Source organism: Artemia sp. Qi Xiang Cuo, chromosome 5 (genome assembly GCF_049724085.1).
Source record: "Artemia sp. Qi Xiang Cuo chromosome 5, ASM4972408v1, whole genome shotgun sequence".
Taxonomy (NCBI): domain Eukaryota; kingdom Metazoa; phylum Arthropoda; class Branchiopoda; order Anostraca; family Artemiidae; genus Artemia; species Artemia sp. Qi Xiang Cuo.
This window is the reverse complement of record NC_142798.1, coordinates 28,343,000-28,358,594: the sequence shown is the minus strand read 5'-3', so window position 1 is coordinate 28,358,594 and position 15,595 is coordinate 28,343,000. Positions and strand designations below refer to the sequence as shown.

General features: G+C 33.9%; 1 protein-coding gene across 1 annotated transcript in view; it reads right to left on the bottom strand.

The window, feature by feature from the left end:
- Positions 1-15,595, bottom strand: part of LOC148952003 (uncharacterized) — a 55,467-nt gene that overhangs the window by 19,983 nt on the left and 19,889 nt on the right. Inside the window, exons 2-7 of the mRNA XM_089089474.1 lie at positions 11,273-11,413; positions 8,835-8,910; positions 5,295-5,447; positions 4,372-4,478; positions 2,907-3,073; positions 771-926 (exon numbers count right to left, since the gene is read on the bottom strand). Coding sequence (XP_088945600.1) covers positions 771-926; positions 2,907-3,073; positions 4,372-4,478; positions 5,295-5,447; positions 8,835-8,910; positions 11,273-11,413 — 800 coding nt within the window. The remainder of the gene's footprint in view (positions 1-770; positions 927-2,906; positions 3,074-4,371; positions 4,479-5,294; positions 5,448-8,834; positions 8,911-11,272; positions 11,414-15,595) is intronic.

Here is a 15,595-nt window from a genome sequence, read left to right as displayed (position 1 = left end):
TCAAGGTTTAGACCAAGGAAGTGGACCTGTTGTAGCTGTTCGGCTATGCTGTCCAACTTCTTACATGCTTTATTTAGTATAACCGTGATTGTCGATGGAATAATACCTCCAGTCTGTTGCCTCTTCTGGCATGTAGATTGTGAACTTCAGAGGTTCTTTCTCCTCTTTGTTACACTTCCAAAGCACTTTCGCAACAGCAACGACTTTGTCATAGTACTTCTTGTGCTCTCACATTAGAAAACCGTAATTCACAGAATTTCCCATGAGCTTTCTTCGCTTGCATTATTGTCCCTTACGCTTCCAACTCAGTTTACAAAGATTTCCGTCTTAATCCCTTAGTCCACACAGGAAAGAAAATTCATAAATAGGTTCCAAACTAAATCAGTTTCATTTCCTATTTGAGTTTCTTTTACAAACAAAGAGCCCCCGCGCGTGAAAGGCTAAATGAATTCAATTCAGTGAATAGACATTTCTTGACTTGCGGAGAGTGCTTCCTATTTGCTACCACTCTCTTCTGCGAAAAAAAAAAAAATTCACCCAAAATAATGGCAACTTAAATTGACAACTAGAGATTTTGTTGACAACTAAAGAAAAGTGAGACAATTCATTTCTCAGTTCATTTAGGTTGGTTGACCAGAAATAAACAAAGATGGGAATAGTTTAGTGTAAAACAAACCAATTAAATTAGATGATTCTGCTATTGCCAATATTAGCGACAATTGGCAAGTTTAAATAAGACAGAGAAATTAAATTTCGAACTTCTTTCTTACCTGCCATGATTTGTGGTCAGTGGCACCACAATTGGAGCAGCGTTGGTCAGTATCTCGAAGGGTGCCGTTCAACAAAGCTAGCTCCCTCAGTTGCATTCGACGTAAATCGTTTTGTCCTTCAGGAACTTCAATGCCCTGTCGAATTACCTCTTTAACCTAAAACAGATAAAATACTCGTACTACGCATTTAAAAAGCCTGTTCAAAAAGTACAGAGAACATCCTATGGAACTGTCATAAAAAAATAGGATAATAAACTATAAAGTATTTAGTTTCGCTGCACTTCAATTCATTTGAGTACTCTTCGTCATCAATTAAATACAGTAGTCGTCAAGGTCAACCAATCAAAACTTTCAAATAGTGTATCCAGACAACTTTTCTCCAAAACAAAATAATGGTACATTCCTTAAAGACGGTCTTAAAATATACTGTTTCTGTTTAAAACCACTTTATTATTCTCCGTTCTTGATAACCAATCAATGGTGTTGCTTTAAAAAAAAAATCCTGTGTACAAGCTAAATACTGTGGCACTTTGATCCAAAGAATATGACCGATTATTTGTCTCCCGACGATATTAGACTTATTAGACGATAGTAAGAATTTGGCCCCGATAAAAAGATATTTCTTAGCCTTGAAAAAAGTTTCGTAGCACATCAGAAATCAATAACAGCGATAATGGATACTAGCAAAGCTATAGATCCAGTATTACCGAGATGACAATTTTCGACAGGAGATTGTTATCCCAAAAAGCATAAACCTTACATTTAGTCTGATACTGCTAAGCTTAAAAACGGTGTTCGAAAAAAAAAAAAAAAAAACAACATTGTAATATGATAAGTTTTAACATAGCAGATCATGTGATACTGTGAAATAATTTTACAAACTCAGCACAATACTCTAAGGATAATTACTTTTGAACTTGATATAGCTGCTGTCCTTAGTGCTGCCACCAAACATTTTTTTTAGTAAACCATGGACCTCTTTTCAAACGGCATGCACTATTCCTGCAGAGAGCAAGTCTGATGAGCCGTAACTAAAGTAGAACAGAATTATTCATTAAAAAGCATAAAGGGTAATCTACAGGTAAAGGGATTCTGGCTGAATTTTGTAGTTGAAGTAGCATGACTGTTTTTTTTTTTAAGTTCAAATTGGGGGGGGGGGGGGGTATAGAGGTACCGCCGGCCGCTATGGTCCTACAGTCAATCAGATTGAAAATCCATGCATAATTACACTTCATATAAGGTGAAAAATACCTGCTTTCTAATAAAAGTTGCTGTCGGGGCGAAGAGTTTTTTGGCGGTGTAGGCATACTTTATGCCTCCAAAAGCAAAATCGTAAGGAGGTCCCATACCAAGGACATACACAGTTAACCCAGTGACAGATTTGAGAAAAGTTTAACAAAATTGTCGATTCTTTCACATTGTCCACACGCGATCAGTTTACACGGTAGTTAACCCCAGAAGTGACCACAAATACTGAAATTTGGTAGGCAGCTGCAATGCCCATGACACTTCACCTACGAAATTTTAGATTGCTGACCTTTACAGTCTAGATACAAGCAAGCTTTAGTTCTGAAGAATCCTCAGCTTTTAAAAGTTAAACCTTCTAGCACAAGAACCATACGAGGTACCAGTCTCAATTTTCTTGGGAAGGCGGCTAAGTGCCGATCGTCTTTTTTTCTGCGGCTAAGTGCCGATTAAACTCCAAGCTAAGCCCGGCACTTTCGATGATTAAGTATGATATGTCAAGGACAAGGACAAATCACATGCTGTTGATTAGCGTAAAAAAGAATTATCTCGTCACTTTTATGAAAGCATCAAAGGCTAGACCCCAAACTATTGAAGTTTAGGAGGCACCTGTAATACCTTTCCTTTACTTCAGTCCCAGACACAGATAATGAAACAAAATACCCAACCGAAACTACGGCTACCAACAGTGGATGGCAAAAATGTTGTTTTTTTGTGATTTTTTTTTTTTTAGCCCTATATGTTTGTCTATCAATCTAAGAAGCTATTTTGCTGATGGACCTGGAAGAAAGAGAAAAAAAGAAAGAAATAACTGTTGCGTCATAACACAGCAATCTTACAAAAAAGTTACTTTGGCAGACATGATGTCTAGGTTAACACTAGGCCACTTACTTTTTCGACAGCTTTTTTGACTGCTTCAGCACTTGATGCCGTGATGTAAGCATGCAGCGGCTCATCTTCACCTGGAAGAGGTTGACCATCTTTTCTCCCGACTTTGCCCTCTTTGACAGATCCCTTGCCCCGAATAATGATTTTGGCTCCAGTATCTTTTTCCAAAGCTTTAAAATAGGAAAATGGATTAATGAAATATATACCACAAGGCAAAGAAATATCGAAAGGATACTTAAATCAAGACACTCAATCAAGCACTTCTTAGTTTATAATCTGTAATTACAAGGTGTAATGTCAGGACGCCTCCTTTAGCCATTACATCAAAAAAACTTTAAATGCCACTTATATTTCAGAACGAATTTACAAAATTTTCCGTTGTATCAAGTTTTGGCAGAGGTCAGAAAGCTGGATCAGCAATACGTTTTGATTATTCCGAGACAAAATTGTACCTTACAAAAGCGCTCTTATGTTTCATATTTATTTCACTGTTGCTTTTAAAGGTAAATATATGATATAACGCAAAGGGCCACCATATTCAATTACCCGAACTCGAGGCGTCATTAATTATTTGTCATTTATGGATGCCCCGACTGCCCTACCTGTCCTTTTTGAGCGGATCTATGAGCAAACAGCTTGCCACAGTGGTCCGGCTGATCAAGTAGTTTATTTTTTTTAATTTAAGTGATATTAAACCACTTTTGGATACAGTTCAATGTGGTGTTAATGCGCTTTTATATATATTATGAATCTTTCAGTGTATGTCCTTTTCTTTTGTTTTTGTGTCTTATTCCACTGTTTTTTCTCTTGAGTGGGTAATAAATGTTTGACTGATTGATTGATTATCTCTTTCCAAAGGGTTATTTGAGAAAAAAAAAAAAAATGAGAAGCAAAGGTAAAAAAATCTAAATTTAATTAATAATCTTTGATGACTCAAAGAAACTTTCTACAAAGGATTTCTACAACTTTCTACAAAGGTTAGAAAATCCTTTGGTTGCATTTATGCAATTGATAGAACAAGATGGATAAGAGCATAAAAAGGACACAGAAAGCAGAAGAGCAGAAAAAGATTTCTTTGACATAAATACCAATAAAAAAAAAAAAAAAAAAAAAATGTTTCCAATCTTTCCCATTGTAACTTGTTGTTTTTTTCTCTCTTGTTCATGACCTTTTTCTCAATAGTTTCCTTCTTTTGGCACAGCTTTGACCTCTTCTATTTGAATTATTTTATTCTTTTTCACTAGTCTTTCTCTAGAGTCTAAGTCTTTTCTCTATTACTTTCATTTATAGTTTTATAATGATTTGAATTAGAAGTATAATTGTTTTTTTTTTTTTGCTCCACTTAGATTATCATCTTCCTTAAGATACATCTTGTTTAAAAGGCCATTGAGCCTTATAAAATCTAACTTCATATATTCTCTATTATTTCTGTTTTGTCAATAAATTCTGTTCTATAAAAACTCCTCACATTTCAAAGTATTGCCTCTTGGTCCGATGAGTAATCCAACAAAATTGATGTCTGGGTTTTCATCTTGGGGTATCATGACCTTGTCACAGACACGGTTGGCTGGCGGCCTAAAAAAAGAAAATAAAAAAAAATTTATTAAACTGAAAGAAAACACATGATAAAAGTAATCAACTGAATTTTTAGAGGGACGGGCTCTTGTATCATTAAAGATGGAGGTGGCCGACTTTGTTTTCTTAAAAAAAAAATAAAAAAATCTAAAAATCTTTATAATCAGACTGTGGTTATTTTCTCCTTTAATTTGTCTCTTTTGAATTATTATCTTATTTGTTAACTTTTTTTTTCAAGTTACTCTTCTTTGATTTTTGAAGTTGTACAATTTTTTTTTTTCGGTAAGTCGTCTCTCGATTATAAACAGGCCAAATATATGATTTTCTTTAGATCTTTGTGATGTTGAAGGCTTTTTGGCCGGTTATTACACAGTTCTTTTGCCTTGATTTAGTGATTGTTGCAGTTGCAACATTTGAATTATTGCCAGCTTTTTAGGCTTCTGTAGAATGGAATTCATAGAAAGGTTAGCTGCCGCTATAATCAAGCTCGATCAGAAAAACATATCTGATCGATCTGAATATTTGTAATATTTGAAAGGTCTATTGTTGTTTGTTTTTATGTCTTCCACAGGGCTGTTTCAAATCATTGCAGGAAGAAAGAGGTCTGAAATAGGTGCATCAGCAGACTTTTCGAAAAGGAAGGTACCAGTGGCAATTAGTTAGCTCCCTATCACATACCCGAAATACATTTATTCTCTAGAAAAAAATGATCATAAAAAGATACTCCATTAAAAACAGCTCATATAGAAGAGGAAAAGAGAAGGAGGACAGAGAAAAATAAATACAAGAATAAACAGCATGTGAAAAATTATTCACCTGTAATCAGCTGGTGGCTTATATTCTGGGTTGATGATTTTCATTCTCTCGATCAGCCTGTGTCGCTCCTCCTCTAGTTTTCTACGCGTTCTAAAGTCACGAGTATTCAGCCTCTTGCCTTGAGTATCATAAATTGGCTCAGGAGATGGAGACCTATTCAACGAGTCATTTAAATCATGAAGCCATAAACGTTATCACTACGCTATAGAAGATATCAAAATATGCTCGACTAACTGAATTGAAATTACCACCCTCATTTTTAATTGTATCTCTAAACAGTAGCAAAGCATAATAAAAGCCAATTTGTACTATTTCTTTTCATCCAATTTAAACAATCTTAAATTGTCCATTAGAACTTGTTTTACTTGACAGGGGTTATTGCGCTAATGATTGAATTTTAGCTTAAAAATATAAATCAGAATGCTGATACATGATAAAGTTTTGTTTCCCACACATAAATAATGATTGTTCATAAGTAGGAAGGAGGGGAGAGAACATAAGACAAAAAGGGCGAACCTCCTATTCTAACGACGCTGATTACAGCACTCCGGCCCCGTGCAAACTCGTAAATTTGTGCAATATTTGGCCAACATTTGAAATTTTTCTTTTGAAAGCAGTTTTCTAAAATCCCTATGGAACTACGCTTGGCTCGATTAACTGAATTGTAATCATCACTCTCATTTTTCAAATGTATTTCAAAACAAAAGCAAAATAAAAGCTAACTTTTATTCTTTTTTTTTCACCCGAAATGAGAGATCTTAAATTACTTATTAGAATTTATTTTACTCGATGGACATTTTGAGCAAAAAACACAGTTCAGAATTAAGATATATGAGAAACCTTTGTTTCCCATACACGCAAAAATCATGGGTGTTCATGAGTATGGGGGGGGGGGGGAACAAAAAAGGCATATCTTCTACCAGCGTAGACAACCACATGCCGGCCCCGTGCAAGCTCGCGAATTTGTGCAATACTGGACCTAAATATGAAACTGCTTTTAAAAAATCAGTTTTATTTTTAAATCTGTGCTCTTCCCATGAAACTCTTTTCCGCTTGAACACACAACCCCACCCCTGCTCCAAGAATCCTTGTCTGCGGATCCTTGACCTAAATATCTGACTCAAACCACACAACTAATTACAAGTAAAATAGATTCCTCATTATTTTAATATTGAATCCTCAAACCTCAAATTTTGGCCATTGTACAAAAAAAGAAATAAGAAGAAGGCATTATTACAATTCAGCCAAAAATTATTATTCCGTACTCAGCAAGAGAAATAGCTCACTCAAATAGTTCCTTTAAATCACAAACACGAAACTGTGTTGTCACAAGCGATTAATGGGCAATATCACACAACTTGATACAAACTTTTAGATGTACCTCTTCAAACAAAGTCTTCCTGGGGAGAAAGGCGGTGGGATATTTTACAAGCCTGGTGTATACTTTAACAACAATCCAGACAGCACAGACAACATATATTATATAAGTCAATGGCAAAACCAGCACCAAAGCTTTCAACGAAAATTCTTCTATCTTATACTCATGAATATAAGCCAGGGTAACGAAATTATGATACGAAAAAAGGCTCAGTTAAAACTAGTTAAGAAGATTTTAGAGCACTAGAAAAAAAAAGCATAATCGTTATATAGTAAATGTTTAACTGATTAAGTTCTTTTTTGCAATTGACAAACTCCTACAGAATGAGTGAAGAAGAGGATCTTGCAACTGAAATAACATCCGAGACAGTGCTTGCCCAACAGTAAACATCCGCTTTTCATTTAGCTGTAACAGCACTCAAGAAAAACTGCTAACAAAACAGGAAGATAAAGACAGAAAACTTAGGAGCTTTTTCTTGCACATTATATTAACAACTACCGCTTTTTGAAACGATCTTCAGAACGGTAATAATAATCGAAACTGCTAGAAGACAGCTGATTATTTATTCACGATTCTATTTCACCTTGACCTTCTTTTTAAGAGTATAAACCAAAAACAACCTAATTTTTGGAATAATACTATATTTCCCTGTGGGATAACAAGCTGGAATAAAGAATACTGCTATAGTGAAAATAAACATTAGTTGGGGATTCATGGCTGAGCACAGTTAACAGAACTCATTGTACATGGCAAAGAAAGGGCTAAGATTTTTCTGTGCAACATGCAGAACTGAGAAAACAGTTACTGAAAAAAGAGGACTTAGAAGATAAACAACTACATTGTAACTGAAGCATTAGAAAAACAGTCACCTATCATGGAGATAAGTCTATAGCAAATGTGTTTCTGCTTTAGGCTACTCTTAGAATAGATAATCCCACAACAAACATAGATTGATCTTTGTGTAAATAAATAGTTAGCACTATTTAATTTCTATCAAAATCATAAAGAAGAAATCTGTTGCTGCAAAAACCTGTTACTGCTCTATACCTCATGACCCATCTATGCTGCTGGAATACATATGTATCACACTAATTGTAATAGTCGAATAGTATAAGTGGTAAGTTTACTTGAGGCAAAATTTTAAAATAATGAACCAGACATCAGCAACAGAAAATATTATTTTGATATAAATAAAGATAGTTTAACTTTCAGTCAGTTTAAAAAGTATATAGCATTGTAACTAGAGATGTTTCTAAGCTCCGCGTGACTCTAGATAGACCGAGTTTTTAGGTTAGACAATATGTTGATGACCATTATTTGTTTATGCGCTTCAATTAATTTACGACAACGGGAACAACTTTCGACTGTTTGAGTGCTTATTGAATACCACATACTGCTAAGTTTCATTTTTCGTATGATTGTTTACCATATTAGAATGCGTATTTCAGTACATATGTTTGTTTTTTGATACAAGAAGTAAAAGAAAACCGTTAAATATATGCTCTAATTTACTAATAACATACAATTATATTTCGGACGATCATATGATCAGTTTCAACACAGTTCAAAACGATCCTACCATAATATAATTACATATTTGAGGAATTGAAGCACATTACAGAGAGATGAATCAACAAAACGTGTCAAAATATCTTCTAGCTTATATGTAAAACCTGAAACGGTATTAAGCACTCATATCAGGGTTTAACTGTAAACAGTTTCAATTTTTAAATGTTATGAGGACAAAATAAAATACATTTTTGGTTAATTAGTGGAAACCAATAGATTAAAGAAGACACTGATAAATAGAGAAGTAGATAAAAGACACAGCTATATTAACACAGGGTTAATTGCTTTTCTGGAAGACAAAAACGTATCTACTGTGGGAAGCTGTTCACATATGATCATGTGGAAATGTAGCTTCATGTTTTATGAATTTGCAGCTTTAAGTAAGCTACAGCAATACCAGCGATCTTCATCCTGCAGAAATTAACCCTGTAAGTTTCAGAAATTATACAGCTGAAACGACTGTTTTGGCTTCCTAATAATTTCAAAGTAAAATTAGAAAAAGGGTGATAAAACCGTAGTTTCCATAAAGTTGTCTCTGCATCTTCTCTGAGAAGCTGTAGAAACCTAGCACTAGATATTATGATTAATCGCACCTTTCTTCAGGATTTACTGGTATTCCCAAGTCACCAGTTCGTAATTTTCTAGATAATTCTTCAATTTGTAGTTGAGCTGCAAGAAAACGGATTAACGGGCACAAAGGTGCCCCAAAATTAGTTTGGTCAAAACAAACAGTACAAGCCTACACTTAAGTCTAGGAAAGAAACAGACGAAAATCAAAATAGAAATTCAAGTAAATTTAAGTGTTTAATAATAATTGATTGCAATTTGTACTTAAATTGTTTAGCCACATCTCAATTTTATGCTTTTTATATCTAAATTCAGTTAAATTTATCAATATTATAAAAGACAAAGCTTAAATTATAATAGCAGTAAATTCTAATACACAAACCTACAAAAACATATAAAAACAGAACAAGATAGAAAATGTTCACTGTGCCAGGTCGATGCTGGAGATCCAATAATAATAATAATAATATTACAAAAAAAAAGAAAAATCCAAGAGTGAGGTTTTGCACTAGATCTCTCAACAGAATCGAGGCTAGACCAAAGGAAAAAACGTAAAGCCGAATGCCGGGTAAAAGGAGTCAAGTTCTATATATCTGTGAGACACAGTGTACCTATAAAAAAAGGGTATATACCCCCCTCACTGAAAATCACAGCCTAATAATTCCCTTTTTATATTCGAACTCCCCAGGGTTTAAATCTATGTACACTCATTGCAGACAGTATGTGAGGACCTTGGACCATTTTATAAGTTAAAAGTCTAGTTTTAAAACTTAAAACTTTTTTATTCACTACAGAAAAAAAAGGTTCCGGGTTCCTACGGACACTCTGTTTTTAATTTCTATTAACTTAATTTAATAAATTAAAGTCAAAAAGCAAAGCACGCACAAACACACAATCAATTCTAAGGAATTCCAAGACAAAAGGAAACATTTGTTAATGGTGCATTCAAATCCGATCCTTAGGGGACAGGAATATTGTGATATTTTTTTTTTCCGAGAAAAAAAAAAAAAAAAAGTTTTTGACATGTTATTTAAATTTTCAAGAGGGATTCTTTTGGAACCATCTCCTGATCCCCTCTCCTTGAGTACAAGTAGAAGAAATTGCATTTACAGCTGTGATAACAAACAAGGCCATTATTTTTTAATCTGAATCAAGTTGAAATGCAATCACTGGACTAAGATAATAATCAGAATATTTTCGTAACTAGCATATTAGCAATTAAAATCTCTTCCATCTTTTTTTCTACCCAAAAAAGCTTCAAATATTTATATATCACCAAAATCGTAGCGTACAGTAAGCTTTTATGTGTATCCAACCCCTCTTTCAACAGGGAAAGTTATATACCCCTTCCCAAGCATTAGGCCTTGGTGCACTTCTGAATATTTTAGACCAGGATGTTAGCATGACCAGGTTAGTCAATATAAAACTGGAGGGAACTCAAACGCAATTTTTTTTAAATAATGTAAGTGATTTCGCAAGGTAACCACAGGTCAAAATAAATATTTAACTAGTCATAGCTCTTTTCCGACACCAATGATCATTAAAATTGGACTTTTTTGCATTTTGCTATCATTGGAAGAAAATTACGCTATAATAATATGAACATTTTCCAGAGGGTTACTAACAATGATGACATCAAATCTTGAGCGCCCTCATAAAGGCATAGATCAGAAAAAAATGCAATGCATATATAGGATTACTAACCTAAGCTTCTAGGAATAACCCATATTAGTTCGAAAACGAGAAATTCTACGATCAAGGAACTGCAAAGTAAGACTTATTAGCTAGAATAAAAGAAATAACCACAGAAGCAAGTAACATTGATAATAACTTTATGTCTAATAAAATATACAATGGAACACCACAATATGCAGCTTGGTTAATGAAATAGATAAATTTGCGTCCTGAAATAGTGTCAAGGATAGAATAGTTAAATGTACTAAAAGACAAACCTAATAATACTCACTATCATACATACCCAACATTATTGATAACTTTCAGCTGTAAAGTGCATTTAAAAGAATTTATTAAGTTATTAGCTTCTACGTTCACAGAAATCTAGCTGCAAATGTTCCATATTCAGCAATATATCTCAATGTTTAATTGAAATTGCAAAATCAGCTAGAACCAAAGGCAAAAATAAGGTTAATTTATTAAATGAATTACTTCAATTAATACAGACCTCAAACGCATGGCTACAGCTCCTTAAATCTGATCCACTTTTCTTTAGAAAAAAAAAATGTACCAATGGAGGAAATTGCTAAATTACACATTGATTAAAATAAACCCTTGAATGAGAACACTGAATATATTTAATAATCTTATTTAGTATAATATTCATTTCCAGAACCATAAATTCAAAGACTCCAAATCATATCAAAGGCTAAGAGTAGCACAAGTCTGGCAAAAGCAAATGAAAAATATTGGTGCAATAAGAGCAGAAAAGACAACAAAATTAACTTACCCAAATATGCTTCCTCCTGATCCTTAGTCAAATTGGAAGGAAGCATAGTTGGCATGCCAGGTATAAATGCTTTTTCGGTCTCATCACCAAAACGGGACTTCCTTTTCTTTTTTCTATCATCCTTTTCTTGTTCTCTATCATCTAAAAATTTAAGACATTTCAACAAACAAGCCACAGAAAGGGAACATGTCTCAAAATCCAAATTTTATGAGAGGAAAAACAGAGCCTCTTGTGAACAAATAGACATGAAAGTCTCTAAATTATTCAACAAGCATTGGGTCCCTACGAATCTTAAATTAATAATGAAAGGTGTTCTCAAAACATTATGAATAGGTACTCCTGACTAGTGGTGGTATGTGAAATATACATACCACCCCTTCATTCTAGGAGCTTTGTAGACCCATGTTGGAAATAATAAATAAATGTGCAATTTAGGAATTGGAGTACTATTTTCGATCTATTCCATCCTTATTAGAGAATAGATAAACGGCACGTTGAACAAGAAAACTAGTTGTGGGACTTACTGATAACAAGACTGTCAGACCTATTGACATCCCGCCAACTTTTTCCAGTTATACTTGCCATGGTTGTCTTACTGATCTATACACAATAGATGTTTTCAAAATTCTATTTCTACTCATAAGCTAAACAATTAATTTTTCTTCAAGAAAGGACAAATGGGTGTCAGCACGAGGATCAGAGAAACAAAAAGCCCCCCAAGAAACAAGAAGACTAAAAAAATTTTAAAGTATAAAAATAAGAAATATTTCCATTTGAATCTTGGGAAAAGCCTGGTCGCAATTGCCCAAACTTCCAGTTTTCTCATTTCAAGTTCCATTTTGTAGCTAGGGAATGTTTTTTTTTGTAAAATGATTAATACTTGGTTTCTACCGAATGCAAAAAACGTATACAAATCATTCAAAAACCATTATTTCTAACTTTAAGTTACAGCATGGTATGTTTTTAGAATAAAATTCTGTTATGGACCCTTTAATGGTGGAATCTTAAATCGCCACCACCACTACCTAAATAGTATTCTACATAATGGCAAGCTAAGTGATTTTTTTTCTACTTATTTTAACAATTCAATTTTTTATTGAAGCTTTTCTTAGTTTGAGAATTTAATTGATTTCTTTTCAGAAGAAATGGGCAGCATTTCCCAACAGCATTCATTATTAGAGGAAATCCTTAAATGCTAGATTTATTTTCAAATTGGATAAAAAAAATTAAATAGCCCCAAATTCAAACTACCTTTACTTAAAGTAAAAACCATGTTTTGACTGATCAGTACCTGGTATTCACCTTATTTCACAAGCATGGCATAAACAAAGGCATATTTCTGGTGAGAACAAAGCAAAAAGTTTGCCACATTAAACAAAAAGTTTAGCAAACTTAAATGCATACATCTTAGCAAATCAAATGTATAATTTAATTAAAATATTATCTTAAGAAGTTTAAGATGTTAATAACTCATTATAGAAGTTACATTGTTCAAAAATTCCTATTTCTTCATTAAGCTCGGTTCTCATCAAATGTGTTATTGCAGCTTAATTTCTCTATGCCAAATTACATACAAACTATGCAACATATCTGTAAGCAATTGCTGACATTAGCATGGCATGTGTTTTGAAGAGAAGAATTTATCATTTTGCAAAATGACTAATGAAAGTTGAAAAACAAATTAATGTTCAATGGCAAGCAAAAATTTACTGTGTCATAAAATTTGGAAAATATGGTAACATTTTTGCATCATAATGTTAAAAATTACATCTAGATGGCAATTACAAAAATTTCATGGGAGCATTGCAAAATCTGTCCTTTAAGTTTTTAGTCTCAGTGAAGCATGCTTTTCAGCAAATAAGATTTTATTACCCACAGCAAAGTGAAAAAAAAAAAAAAAAAAAAAAATCAGATTTAACTAAATACAAAAACTCATGTGCAACAAAGCTGCATAAAGATGGAGTACCTTGCAGCTCAGTGCAAGAGTTGCATTGATAGTAAATTTTGGAATTGGTCAGAATCATTAACCTGTTGGAATATAAATCAGCCACAGGCTAGGAGACAGAATATATAAAATAAGAAAAATTAGAAACTTGGTTGTTCTTAAGTTCTATAGCTATACTTGTGAGTAAATAAATATTTGTACTCTTTTTTGGCAATGTGGCAGCAAGGCATCTGTTATAGTTAACCTCTGCACGTCAACCATGTCATGGAAAAAACGGAATTGACAACTGAGCACTGTTATTCAATTAAATTTGGTGCTAAACTGAAAAAAGATATTGATGTGACTAATAAAATGATTTGGGAAGCTTACAGGGACTCTGATCTGTCCTATTCACAAGTTTGGAGGTGGATAAAGACAATCAGGGAGGACTGAAAATGGTTCATAGATCAATTAACCATGGTGCAAGCAATTCAAAGGTTGAATGCTCTGAGTGGCAGTTGACCAGCAAAACAACATGGCTTGTGTTCAATAATTAAATGAACTCTGACCATTGATTGAGCATCAAGATGGTTACCAATAGACAGAGCTTGTTATCAAATTTTGTGTTTTGCATTGTTAGTGAAGTTTCCATGATGAGAAAAGTGTGCACAACGCTTGTGCCCAAGGTGTTGGCAGAAATCAAAGAGAAACAGAGTGGAAATTTTAAATGAATTTTAGCATTGCGCTGAAAATGAACCTGATTATTAGAATTATGTCATCCCTGATAAATAAAACACAAGTTTTTGAATATAACCGAAAAACAAAATACCAAAGCTCTACGTGGCACAGAAACTAGTCCTCCAAGTAAAAAAAAAAAGAGGCAAGGATGAGCAGATCAAATGGTCATTGAGTTCTTCAACATCAAAGGAGTAGTATATAAGGAGTTTGTTCCTCAATGACAGACAGTTACCAGTGGTTACTACATGGATGTACAGGGAAGACTTTGAAAAAGGTCAACAGGATGAGAAAAGACATGAAACACAAACACACCTGGCAACTCAATGAAAACACATCTTGACATAATGCACTACAAGCCTACAAGCTCCTGGCCAAACACAAGATGCTAATACTACCACATCCCTCTATGGTCCTGGAAAGAACCCATTCTTTATCCATTAGAGTGATCCAATCAGCCATATAGATAGATAGATAGACATTTATTGCAATAAAAGCCGCTTTTGGCCATGGCAAAAAAATAGAAAATCGCACAAAATAATAGCACATGATTATAACACTCATAGCAAAGTATAGTAGCTTACATAACAATAACAACACAAAATTACCAAACAAAACAAAAACCTAATAAAGCACATAATACCATTAAACTAACATACATAGATAGATCTATGTTACATCTATCAAGTGCCATGACTACAAAAAATAATAAACAAGAAAACAACTTACACACATACAACAATAATTTCAACACTCATTCCACCCCCTATACAAAAATCTATCTCTATGTGACATACCCAATTTTATATATTTTGCAATCATTCTTATTGTCCCATAATTTTTTGATCCCATTACTGAAACCAACCACTCACTTGTCCCCACATTATCAAAAAATAATTCTTCCCTTAAATCCTGTAATTCGGGACAAAGGGCCGCAAAGTGAAGCAGATCCTCCCATTTTCTCCACACATAGGGCATGAGTAAGGACTGTCCGTTACCCTTACCCTCCCTAAATATTTCCTCCTTTTTCCAAGTGCTAGAAAATTACCCCTCCCTTATATATACCACTTAATTTTTTTACTATTTAAACCCGCTTTAATATCTCCAGACCTCCTTCCATTGCCGGTAAACGCCGAGGGACACCGAGGCTGCGACTTCACACTGCCATTTCTGAACCTCCTGATCTTCAAACATACATAATGAAGACACTGTAAGAGGTCCCTGAAGCCGTCTTCCAGGGTATGTACCATTAATTTATTTATTTATTAATACCAAAATACGGCAAGCTTAAACAAGCTTGTCGCACTAAACAATTATAAAAAAGTCTATAACAATGTTGATGACATAACAAAAACATACAGTAACTGAAAACATAATAACTGAAACATACATTAGCATACCAAACTAACTGAAACATATCTGTTAATAATTGAAACATACCAAAAAGTAAGCCTATAAAATAACTGAAAACAAACTGTCGCAAATCAGCTAATACAAAAGTAAAAATATTCTCAAAATGGATTGTGATAGGACCTAGTATAGAAATCTGTAGAGGCTAAACTATTTTTGAAAGACTCGACAGTGGTACTTGCAACTACCCGGTTCCGCGCCGGCGGATCGACCGAACGCCGCGACAGAGGCGGCGGTGTTCGGTTGACTTTTAG